Source organism: Pundamilia nyererei, unplaced genomic scaffold (genome assembly GCF_000239375.1).
Source record: "Pundamilia nyererei isolate P.nyererei 1_Seehausen unplaced genomic scaffold, PunNye1.0 scaffold00103, whole genome shotgun sequence".
In the NCBI taxonomy this organism is placed as follows: Eukaryota; Metazoa; Chordata; class Actinopteri; order Cichliformes; family Cichlidae; genus Pundamilia; species Pundamilia nyererei.
Genome location: NW_005187504.1, coordinates 965,726 through 978,767, shown reverse-complemented (window position 1 = coordinate 978,767; position 13,042 = coordinate 965,726). Strand labels below are relative to the sequence as shown.

At 38.4% G+C, this 13,042-nt stretch overlaps 1 protein-coding gene across 1 annotated transcript in view; it reads left to right on the top strand.

Moving 5' to 3' along the window:
• The window catches only part of LOC102214430 (cyclin-Y-like), a 19,151-nt gene that overhangs the window by 4,934 nt on the left and 1,175 nt on the right, over nt 1-13,042 (top strand). Inside the window, exons 2-9 of the mRNA XM_005740767.1 lie at nt 6,850-6,924; nt 10,140-10,157; nt 10,441-10,475; nt 10,626-10,720; nt 10,810-10,845; nt 11,704-11,761; nt 12,109-12,228; nt 12,656-12,822. Of these exons, the coding sequence (XP_005740824.1) occupies nt 6,850-6,924; nt 10,140-10,157; nt 10,441-10,475; nt 10,626-10,720; nt 10,810-10,845; nt 11,704-11,761; nt 12,109-12,228; nt 12,656-12,822 (604 nt within the window). The remainder of the gene's footprint in view (nt 1-6,849; nt 6,925-10,139; nt 10,158-10,440; nt 10,476-10,625; nt 10,721-10,809; nt 10,846-11,703; nt 11,762-12,108; nt 12,229-12,655; nt 12,823-13,042) is intronic.

The following is a 13,042-nucleotide window of genomic DNA, read 5'->3' as shown; positions in this document are numbered from 1 at the left end:
ATATAAATATATATATTTATTATTATTTTTTTTTATTTTAGGGTGCAACGATACACAAAATTCACGGTTCGGTTCGATACTTTGGTGTCAGGGTTCGATATTTTTTCGATACAAAAAAATGTTCATGCCTTTTTAATTTGTCATTTATTTGCACTACTATGCCTCCTTACTTGAATATTGTATATTGTATATTGCATAGCTTTTTTTGTTATACGTAAAATTGTACTGTATTTATTTAAATTTTTACTTATTTTATTTGCATTTTTTAATCACTAGGGTTTGAGAGTAACGAAATTTCTATTCTCTGCATGTCCTGTACATGTGGCAGAATTGACAAATAAAGTTGACTTGACTTGACTTATTAAAATTATAAATATATATTTTAGCACAAAAGTACAGTTTTTAAATTTAATGTTGCTGAAACAACAAAGTAATAAAAAAAAATCTATCTGATCAAGAAATCTGCAATGCTCAATTACATGGGTGGGAACTAGTGCGTTAGCGCAGTTAGCTCGTTAACGTGTTGGCCGTCTAGCCCCATGCACGGAGCGATTGGCGGTAGCTCGTTAATGGAGATTTGCCGTGTTGTGGCGTTAAGGTCATTTCAACGAGATTAACCTGAAAGCACTAGTGGGAACACAACGAATATGACTGCACATTTACGCCGACATCATCCTAGTGCAAAGACAAGTGGAAGCAGACAAAAAAAAGCAAGCATGCTACTAACTTTAGACTGGCTGAGCTCAACATGTTTGCAGAGCTGAAACGACTCAGATAAAGGAGTTAAAATATTCTAAAACAAAGAAAAAGATTACTAGGCACCCTTATTCTTCCTTTGGAGAAAAAAAGTCCATTCAGGGTCGCTTTGAAGGAGAAAGTACTTGTTTGGCTTGCTGACTAGTAATGAGAGAGCAATTTGTCTGCCACTACACATCAAGACCACCTCATCCCACTAATTATCACTTCAGAAAGGTCTGCTTGCTTTGAGCTGCTGAGGCAGAAAACTCCTAAAAGACAGTCTCATTTAAATTAATGAGGACTTAGAGGAAGCTGTCAACTCTTGACTATAAAGCTAATCAGAATCAAAAGCACTTTCAAACTGACATGTCACCTGATTTTACCTTGTGACCGACCCCCTTCAAATTCTGCCAAGTCTTCCACGACACGTTTACTTATAATGGTTTTATCTTTCTTGCTGTAACTCATTTCCCAAACTAGTACTTATAGAATTTAGTCATCATTAAAGGAGGGAATAAATAAAAGTGTTACGATGAAGCAATATGCCAATACGTTTAGGTTCAGTCTGTGATATCTTGGCCTAAATGTGCAATTGATGCTACACGAAGCTGAAAATAAGGTTAAGCTCACTGCTTCGTGCATAGCTTCTTGACGAATCTCTCGTTAACCCAGCATGTCATGAAATACAGATCGAGGTGTACCGTACAATGAAGGTGTGATTAGCACTGGTTTTATTTATTCATTTTACTTTTGGTAAGGAGATTGCAGTGAATTTAAACACTCACCACTGGGAGTGTAATGATGCACCGTTGTCTGCGAATGAGAATCCTAAAATGGTAAAAAAAAGTTCAAAATTTAATTTACTAGCTGGACCCACATCCTTATTTTAGGATTGCCAGCGTTTTAAAGGCGAATGGCTTAATCAAGAATTGAGCTGCAGTTTGGGGAAAGCCTCGATGTGCTAACGAGAAGTGAAGAAGTGAAAGAATTGAAAAAAGGGGAGCAAGGGTGGGACATGAAAACAAGAACGAAGAGCTTGTAGAACTGGGGGTCATATAGATAAGGTAAGATAAGACCCGGAAGGGGCGTGTTTGGAGGTGTGGTCCCACTCCTGAAAGTCAGATCATTTATCTCCAATAAATCTTACTTTATGACTTTTGTCCATAGTAGTCCCTATAGCATAACTGATGTGATTGTGTGTGTGCTTATGCTTAAGCTTATCGGTGCTTTCCCAGGGGGCCCCCCCCCCCCCCCCTTTCTCTCCTGGGAATATGAAGCCATGTGTGTGTGCAAGTCCTGTTTGTTTAACTTGGTCTGATACCACTCAAAGCCAGTGGTCAGTGTGTGTGCGTTCAAATAGTGGATGGAATTTTGGAAAAAAAACTCTAAAACAAAACCAAAAAAAATGAAAAAAGGACCAAAAAAAGAAAACTAACATAGAAAAGAATAAACTGCTCACACACTGCAGAACTCTAATCTTTTGAATTTAATGCATGTGCTGGTGTTGGACATTTTAAGAGTGCCCTCTCTTCACCACGCAATGAAAAGGCCTGATAAAGATGGTCAGCGCCATCATAAATCACATTAATTGGCTGAGTAGGTTTAAAACATGTCTATTCAGGTGTATCAAAGATTATACTGTTAGATATTGTCTCAGGCATTATATATATCGTTTCTGGATTTGTCGAGATGTAATTCTTCACGTACTTGTTCTTATAAGTTTCCTTTTAGTTTTTCTAGTTAGTCTCATAACTCATGCAAAGACGATATGTATTACTCGCAGATGATTCATTTATTAACTATTTTTCCAATGTAATACGTGGTTCTGTTTGAATATTATTATCACTGGTCGCGGTCATATGACCTATCACAGTTTATTCAACATGGCGCCGCTCTGTGTTTCATTATCTGATGAAGAGCAGGTGTGTAGGAAACTTCATACTCTACTTGATGCAGAGTTTGGCAGTGTGCGAAATGTTTCCTGAGATGCTGGTACTCAGAAATCCCTTGCTCTGCTGTTTGAAATGTGGGTAAGGTCCTTCAGAAAGCGATTTCACCTCAGCATTTATTTATTATTAAACACATTCATGTACAGTACATGAATTTAGACAACGCTGCTAAGAGGAAAAAACAATACACATGACTGAACAGTGACCAGAATTACTCTCTGCATGGGAGCGAGTGAGTTTTCATGCTACCACAGACTCCAACAATAACAGTGGCATCACATTCATAACAGTGAACTTTAGATCCTGCTCAGGCAGGCTCTAAAGTTAACAGAGGCAAAGCTGCTCTTAGTGTAGACATGGTCATAAGATAATAAGTCATGGGTGAAGCTTAAATGCCGCAATACAGATAAGAAGTAAAGTAAAATAAGTCAAAATGAATGTGTGAAGTAACTTTCAAGATAAACATCAGAATGTGCTTCACAAGAAGAACTCAATTTATTATTTAAAACTGAAAGTCGTCCAATAAGATTTCAATTAATAAAAAAAACAAACAGCCAATCTTAACTTGTCTGAACATTTAATAAATTCGTTTTTATATGGAAGGACCTATAAGTTTCAGTTTATGAGCAGTAACCCTAAACAGTAACCCTTAGCATCTACATTCAGTGGTAAAACTAACATTATTAAAGGCATAAAAAAATAAATATTTACCTTGAATGGATGAAAAGGACCAGAAGATTTTTGTTTTGCCTGAGCTTTTGGCTATTAGATAGAAAGTTGTTGGACTTAAAGAGCAGAATTGGAGAAATTATTAGCATTAATGTGTCCTTAAAACAAAACAGCAGTACATTGTTGCTGAGGCTGCCACATTCAATACTCTGAATATAACACGTACTTCTACAAAAATTGATGCATTAATACTTTTTGCAATAAATTTTCCTCCATAAGGTTTAAAAAGTAGCAAAACAGACACAGTGTTGGAAACAGTGTAGTGCAGTAGTGGACTGGCCTGTTAAAAGCATGGTGCCTGTTTTTAATTCATTATGTAAGAGTAGTGAGACAGACAGGTAAGTTTGCCAGCTGATAGGTTAGCTGAGCTCCTCCTGTTTCGGTGTGCCAAAGCAGACCACAACTCTCCGTTAAGTTTACTTGAGGTGGTGAATATCATGTGTCAACACATGACACCAGCTACTGTACACCCCGGGAAATCCAGCAAGTTGGCCTAGAGGGACCTAGAGGTCCTGTGAGATTGATTCAGAAGTGCTTCTGCTAGTCAAAAAACACTTCAAGGACCTTGTGAGACCAACAATGTTTAATGTTACATCATCTTTGAACCACAGAAACAACTAGAAAAGTGAAAGCGGTTGTCTCTCTGTGTCAGCCCTGTGTAAGGCTGGACACCAGTCTGCCTCTCACCCTACTGCAGCTGGGATAGGCTCCAGCCTCCCATCGACCCTGAATTGGAAAAGCAGAAGAAGATGGATGGATAGATTTTCTTTGCTATATTTTATAGTCCTGCTGACTAATGTGGCCTTGCCCCAGGCCTACTGGTTTCCTGGAAAGATTCTTGACTGTGGCTCCACCATTGTTCTCTATGCAGTAAAAAGCAGAGTTAGCTGTGTGTGACTGGAAGACTCAAACTGACGCATGCATCATATATTTGACACAGCAGTGGTACATTTGAGAAATCACTCCACTGTGATACAAAGGTGTGTGTGTGTGTGTGTGTGTGTGTGTGTGTGTGTGTGTGTGTGTGTGTGTGTGTGCCTAATAGTAATAAATTGCAATAAAAAAATTGCTAAGTCTGATCTTTATAGAAATGGCAGTATGACGTTGACATACTGGGAACAGGTCAAAGTGAGCGAAAAGTCAAACTACAGCTCTCATGCATCATGGCCTGACTAAAATATATTGTGAAAGGACTGCTACTTAATGCTTTCCTACTCTTTCTTACTACAAGCCTCATCCACCCACTCTCAAATACACAAACACGCTTTTCTTTTTTTTATGTTTTAATGTGTTTTTTTGTCCCGTGTCGGTTTTCACTGGGATAAAGTTTATATATATATATTTTTGCACCCTTGTGCTTTCTTGGCATGCTTTCTTTTAAGTTTCAGACAAATTGAAAACCAGTTAAGCTACCATTTAAACTGCTCCTGACTACTGTTACATAAGGTGCTAACTTGACACAAATCTAATCCAAGCTGGGTCCATTCACCCTGGTGGATTTCAGAGGCTTTTGGCGAGACCAAATCACATGTGCAGCTGTATATTGTAAGAAAGCAGCAGGGGAAACAGCAGCACAGCTCGAACTAATTAGGAGATGCCTAATTTGATTAATATTATTCTGGAATACATGAATAAAATGAATCGTTGATTAGCCTAACCTTTCGGCATCAACCAGTTCATCTGTTAATGCTGCTTTTTTTGGCCTAAGACTAGAGTTCATTTGAACTTCAGTTGTTACTTTATGGACAGAAAAAGCTTAAACTAAGCAGACTTATATAACAGGCTTCTAGTAAATCCTACCTGCATCTTAGCTATTTTTACTTTTTATTTTATTGCACACAACAGGAGGTGTTTGTCAAAGTCTTTGCTGTTTTGCAGAACTGCTGTAATAAGTGAACGTTGTTTCTCCCTGTACAAAACTATTCAAGCAATTTAATTTGTTACTGTAATTGTTATGCAGTGTCACAGCTGTTTTGTTCTCATTTTAATTTACCAGCAGTCATTCGTAGTCCAGCAGTTGCTGTGGCTGGGACAGATGATCAACCATGTGTCCCTCTTGCTGTCTGCATTATAATCAAATAGTCTGGATTTCAATCTGGGGCTTTTCCTGTCGTATTGTAGGAGACTGCATGCCGGGAATGTTTAAAAGCTGACATCACCAAAAACAGGCTCGTAAAATGTTTCTAATTTGTTGCACGACACTACAGGATTTGTAGTTACGAGTTAAGTGAATAATAGCAGATGCTGTACTTGTATCATTTTTGGTGTTGCTTATTCAATTTTGTCATCTGACTTCAATTACTCTCAAATATTTATGCACATGATTGATACGCACGTGATTTCGAATGCCGGGATTTGTTTTTAGATGTGCTGGGTGTGGAAATGATCGCTCGCTGAAGAGAGAAAGCTTCTCACTCATAACAACTGTGCTCTCTGTTGTCAGAGTAGCTGATGTTATCGGCAACGAACAAGGCATGAAAGGATTTTTTGGCATCTGTTCTGAGTCCTTCTGCTGTATAATATGCGTGCACAAATGCCTCGCTGGCCCATGCCTTTAGGCCATGATGCAATCCAGATTAGCTCTGGATGGGAATGATTCATGCCCGGATTTATTAGAGTAGAGGAACAAAAAACAAAACAAAAACCGCACACAGACTTACAAGAGTAACGCCTGTGATTTAAATCAGACTAAACTAGTCATCCTTTATGAGCGAGTCTTCTTATTTGCTGGTTTCTCTGCCACTATAAAAAAGGAGCCCGACCAGAGGTGTGTTATAGTGATGACTGCTTGTCGGCCAATGGTGCACGGCTGATTGCCAGAGTTTTGGCAAGGAGGTGAAACGTGGATAGAGGGAGAAAATATTACAATTCATTTAAAAATGCAAAATATGAGCTTGGAGGAGCGAGTGCTCTCTGAGCAGCCTTTTAGTTTAATTTCATTTGCAGTATTAGGCATCAGTAGGAATCTATAGTCCTATAACATGTAAGTATTTGCATGCTAATATATTGATAATAATATCAGTTTATACACCAAAGTTGGTTAAACTTGGTAATGTAGTAGATCACACATTTGACTAACAAGCAAAAGATCCCTCCTGGGAGGAGACACACATCCTTTTGGGGTTTGCCTCATGAAGGGCGTCCTGCATAGAAATCTACAACGTGAAACATGCAGGGCTACCTGCTGTGGGACCCCATTGTGAATCCGCTAAAAGTAGCTTCATGCTGATGGTAATAATCGCGACAAGCTCTAATTAATGTGTAGACTTGGTTTAGTATTTGTGCAAATTAAACACAACATATGTCTGGAGCATGTGTGAATGCTGCACTGAAAAACATTGTGTTTTTTCTACTGTCGTGTTTTTTGGTTTTTTTTGCTCATCTTTGATATTTCAGGAAGGCCTACATATTCTTTGCTCTTTGTTTTTGACAGAGTTGAATATGGAGTACAATCCATCAGACCATCCACGGGCGAGCACAATATTCCTCAGCAAATCACAGAATGACGGTGAGTGGCTTGGTTTTATAGAATTTCACATAACAGGAAATTTGTCTGTTTATTAGGGTTTTTCGGTTCTGGTAATTAAATAATTTAATCACATTTGATACTCACTTGAGAAAGAAATATAGAGAAGGTCAGAAAGAGTTGCATTGTGTCTTTTTATAGATCTAGAGGAAGCATATGATAGGATGCCAAGAGACAATCTGTGGTACTGCATGAAGAAGTCAGGCAGCAAGACAGTGGTGAGGTGTATGATAGCAATGACAGATGGGTTCAAGGTGGGCGTGGGATTCAATTAGGAATTGGCTGCGAGTCCCTTTTTGTCTCAATTGTTATGGACAGGTTGACAGATGAGGGTTAGTCGGGAGTCTCCGTGGACTATGATGTTCACAGACAACATTGTGATCTTTAGTGAGAGTCAGGATCAAGTGGAAGAGAGCCTGGAGAGGTGGAGGTATGCAGTGGAGAGAAGAGGTTTGAAAGTCAGTTGTTATTGAAGGTAGATGTGTTCAAATACCTGGGGTCAAACATCCAAAGCAACAGAAAGTGCACAAGAGAGGTGAAGAAGAGTCTGCAGGGAGGGTGGAGATGAGTGGAGATGAGTTTCAGAGGTGATTTATGACAGAAAGACGGCAACAAAAGTGAAAGGAAAGAAATACAAGATTGAAGTGAGACCTACGATGTATGGTTTGGAGACGACGGCAAGAAGACAGGAGGTGGGGCTGAACGTATTATGATTTCCAAGGACGGCGAATGTGGAGATGCCAGACAAAAAAGAGACGAGGAAGGCCACAGAGAACATTCATAGATGTACTGAAGGAGGACATGTAGAGGGTTTGTGTGACAAGGAGCAATGTTAGGACAATGTGAGACAGAGACAGAAGATCTGCTGTGATGATCCATAAAGGGAGGAGCTGAAAGACATGTAACAGGTTTCCAGTGTTTAGTTTTGATGTAATTATATACAAAAAGACAAAAACCCAACATTTAGAAAGCACAGTTTGCAAAAAACATACAGATAGTGTTGTATAGTTCAGAACACAGTTTTGGCTTTATTGACGTTAGCTTGACATGCTGCACTTCCTGTTATCAGCACAGCAAGTTGCTCAAATGCAGTCACAATAAAGAGGGTGTGGAAAAAGTCTGGACACGTAAATGTTTGCAGCCAGCTGAATTTGTGCTGTTGCATTAAGACTTTTAGCTTCCTGTTGGGGAAAGCTTGCACATATAGAGAGAAAGTGTTACTAAGATCCATTAACGTCCCAGCATGAGATTGTTGTTGTTGCTGGAATTTCAGAAACAACTAAAGATGCTTGCTTTTTATTGCTTTTTAATATTTTATATTGAATTGAATTTCTTTTTGTACATGCGTATGAACTTGTTCATGTAGAGAACTTCCAAGTGACATTTGATTAATGTTCCTCCTCCAAACAAAGAAGGAATAAAATGATGTGAGATGTGTGAGTTTTTTTAAAAATATAATCATTGCTTAATATCTGCAACATTTAGAAACAAACTCCATCTTTTTTGTGGCTTTAAACAAAAAAAAAAATGGTGCTTTTATAGCTTTCTTTTCTGAAGTCAAAGAATCCCCTAAAGACATCAGTGTTAAATAAATTATACTTGCTGATATTGCTCATGTAGTCACAGAGTGATGTAAGCCTTTGTGCCTCTGAGCTGTTTTATTATCCAGAAATGCTCCAAATATAAAAGCAGTGTTTGCAATTTGTTTTTAACTCTGTCTGCTTTTGGTCTTTTCATATTATCTCTTGTACTAAAAATACGATGCAACACTAGCTCTATCCTTTAATACAGGAATGAGCCTCAACCAAGTTTCAACCAACACCTCATTTCTTAATATTTAGTTAGAAAAATGCAAACAACATGCAGCATTTTACTGAAACGTGCAAATTCACATTGAAATACAGGATGTAAGACAAAAACAGAGTTTGTGCTATTCAGTGTGCTTGAAAGCCAATGTTTGAATATTTGACCACCTTTATTCTTCAGCACAGCCTAAACTCGCTTTAAGTGGTGTTAAGTGGAACCCAAGTTCCCTGAAGGATATTACAAAAGGCATCTTTGGATATTGTCTGCCTTTTGTTATGTTTGTTGTCCATTTGTCATTGCCCCTTTTCCTCTTTTTGGGAATGACCTTGTTGGCATGGGCATAACTTTGTGCTGAACATTGGGGGGGGTCAAGATCTCTGTCTAAATAAATAAATAAATCTGGGTAAATTCCCAGATGATTAAACATGCAATTATTTTGCTGGTAATACCTGAAATGAGTAAAGAAAATCAACAGCCTATTTATGCAAGATAGTTCATAATTTTATTGAGGGGGTTACATTGGTTGGGTCTGATTATTGGGGGGGTCATAACCCCCCTAACCCCGCTGAAAATTACGCCCCTGCTTGTTGGTGCAACACTACAGTTTTATTACTGCGTGTTTCTTAGTTTCACCTAAAATGAGAACAAATTATGCGTTTTTGTAACAGACTGCTACTAACAATGTGCCTACAGATACAATTTAAAACTGGTTTATACAGAAAATCATCATTATACAAAGGCTGAACTAAAAATGAGCGACAACACAGCAGCCAGTGTCTAAAGACAAGAAAAAAGACCTTTAGAAGGACTGGAAAACTATTGCCTGAGGCCACTTTAAAAGAATTACACATCTGTCTCCTTGAAAGCAAAATATTAAGAAATGAGTGATGGCTCATGACTGCACAGCTCTGTATTTTGTTTAAAATTCATAGTACTTGGCTTATGAGCATAAAAATGTTGGACAAGTTCTTCAGCTGTTTATGACAGATTGCTTTTGCACTAGAAGTTTACTTAAAGAGTGATCTTTTTGCCTCAGGTACTTATTTTAGTACTTGAAGTGCTGACACTGTTCCCAGAGAAAAGCCAAAATGTGTGATACAAGTGAGACACAAAGCAACAATAAATGACTTTGTCAGAGATTTCCTCTTTTGTAAGGATTTATTTTGACCCCTTAGATGTATCTCACGACCCTCAGGGATGCCCTCACTGTTATCAGAACCCAAACCATATTAGAATATTTAGGCATTAACATTGTGACATTACAAATGTTTGTTTGATGATCATTTATGAGGATGTTTTGCTTTGCCCTACAATGTATGCCATTTGTTTCTTTAAATGAATCAGTGACTCTCATGCAAAGAAATAAGGCTGTTGCTTCCTCTTTTTTTCAGAGGTAGCGTACAGGACTGGTGAGTAGTGTAACTTTGTCTCCATCTAGTGGCAAAACTGCACATTTCCGCCTCTGTGTGGCAGCTCACTCTTTACTTTTACCCTTTAACACTTCCTTTAACTGTCTTTTCTCAGCAATTTATTGCAACCTTTTTTGCTAGCTGCTATTAACACTTTGCTAATAGTGTTTAGTGTGTTTTACAGTGTTTTACATTCGGTGGGCTTTGTGTTTGGCTTTTTTTTTTGCTTCTGGCATTTTAGGAAAAATTACAGATGTTGAATGTCTTCTATTTATTTTTACAGTGCGGGAGAAAAGAAAGAGTCTCTTCATCAATAATGTGAGTGCACAGATTTTGCAAAAATTGAAACATGATATTTTTTCTTCTTCTTTATTCTTTTTGTGCACATTACCCTTGCATGCTATAGATGACACCAAAACATGTGAATTCTAATAACAGTCTTTTGTTTGTGTGTTTGTGTATTTGTAGCACGGAACTTTGAGGCGCAAATACAGCTCCTGCTCTACCATCTTCCTGGATGACAACACAGTCAGCCAGCCCAACCTCAAATACACCATCAAATGGTTGTAACACCAGGAAGGAAACATTTGTATTTTTTTTTAAACCTACATGCTTTTCTGATATTAATATAAACATTTCTTTCTGTCTACAGTGTAGCATTGGCAATATACTACCATATAAAAAACAGGTAAGGATTCTCATGTTACCTAAAGACTGCCAGTTAATATCTGGGCATCTGATATCAAGGACAATATATTCAGTTTATCCCAAAATCTAAAGGCAGAACTGCTGCCTATTCTGAATGGTTTATTTGTGCTTCTCTTTGTCTTTTTTAAGCTTTTTATGATGGATGCACAAAATTACATCTAAAATTCAGCACAGTTTGAAGTCTGTACTTATGTTTAATCTTCTCACAGTGTCAAGGGTGTCTGGACTGTTGAAGGATTCAATGTGAGAGATGCAAGACATAAGAGTTATCGGAATAAAACAGGATGAAGAACTTCTAGAACTGAAACAAGAAGGCACGAAACACGACACTAAAGAATAACTAAGAACAAACTAATTCAGGAGGGAAAAAATAAGGACGTTGCTAAACAAAATCTGGAAACCAAAACGGAAATCTAAAATTCAAGTCCCAGAATAACACGTAAAGAATTCCAAACCCCACGTAATGACAAACGGCAGGACCTTGACGAGTGTGACAGTGATCTGTGTTTTTGGATTTAAGGAAGCTTCAAGCTGTTCAAACTCTTCTTGAAACTGTTTCAGTTGCAGTGATCTTTATCCATAACGTAGCCATAATAGCCTACTTTAAAATAGTTAATATGTATCTCTTTACCCAAAACTCCATGGCATTTACAGTTTGTGAACATCTCTGTTTTTGCTACGGTAGTAGCTCACTGTGGCTAGCACACTGAAGCGTACCCTGCCTTTCGCTCTGTGATAACTAGAATAGGCTCCAGGCTCTTTGACCCTGGATTGGATGAGTGTTTGAGAAAGTGGATGGATAGAAGAGAGGAAAAATAAATGTTTTATTCCTTTTCAGAGATGCAGACGGTGGGACGCTATTAGATATCTTTGATGAGAGGCTTCACCCTCTCTCGGTAATATAAACGATTTCATTTTTAAATCTGTTGACTATCCTGCTGCTCGTTTTGGCAAACCTGTGTCAGATGTTCTGTTGTATTTTAATGCACCTTGGTAGACTCTGGTTCTGTGTGTTAAGATTTTTTTGTCTCCCATTTTAAACCCTTTATTTTTGCTCTCACCGTCTGTTGCTTCATTTTCACTTGCGCACTTTTCTTTATGTCTTGTTGTCTTTCTCACCCTGCTCTCTGTTTTGGCTTTTCTTCCTCCTCGCAAAATTGTCATCCACCATCATCCACTTTTCTCACTTTCCCTGATGGTTGTTCTTCTTTTATCTAATCTCTGCCTCCCTTCATTTATCCAGAAATCAGAGGTTCCACCGGACTACAATCAACACGATCCGGAGCAGAAGCAGATTTACCGTTTTGTCAGGACACTGTTCAGTGCTGCTCAGCTCACTGCTGAGTGTGCAATTGTCACACTGGTGAGGCTTATTTATTTGTGTATTGCCATTAAATAATGCATTAAAAAAAAAAAAGGTATCTTCATGACACTTTGCTCCCCTAAGGTGAGATAAGATGGACCTTTCAGTTGTGCGCACACAGTTTGTGTTTAGGCCCCCGGGAAATTGCAGCCTGATATGTTCCGACAACCCAGGCATGTGTGCAAATTGTTGATGAGACTATGCATCATAACTACTGTGATGCATGTGACTATTGTGGGCTCTGAGAGATCAGTGATGAATGTAGTTTGTCATACAGGGGGGAAAAAAACCCCCAATTGTTTACCTCCCAACACTATTAGTTAGATCAAATCAGGTTCTGTTAGTAAACTGTTTTTTCCATGTTAATGATTATCTGCTGCTTTGATTTTCTATCTAGTTTTCAGTCTTTATCCATGTGATTGTGCAGGTTTATCTGGAGAGGCTCCTGACCTATGCAGAGATTGACATCTGTCCAGGAAACTGGAAGAGGATCGTTCTGGGTGCTATCCTGCTGGCTTCCAAAGTCTGGGATGATCAAGCTGTCTGGAATGTCGACTACTGTCAGATTCTCAAGGACATCACAGTGGAGGACATGTGAGTGATTAGCATTAAGGATGGGAATGGTCTTGAAATTTAGGATTTTATTCTAGGTTTAAGGTTTGAATTGGGAGTCGGTTGGGGACTAAAAAAGACAGAAAAGAAAATGACAAGCAGCCCGAGAAAAACCGGAATGATGCTCATGAGATTTGGTGTGATAAGCTTCTTCATCAAGTCATGGATTTAAATCCTCAAGGTTTCAAACAAATACATAAAG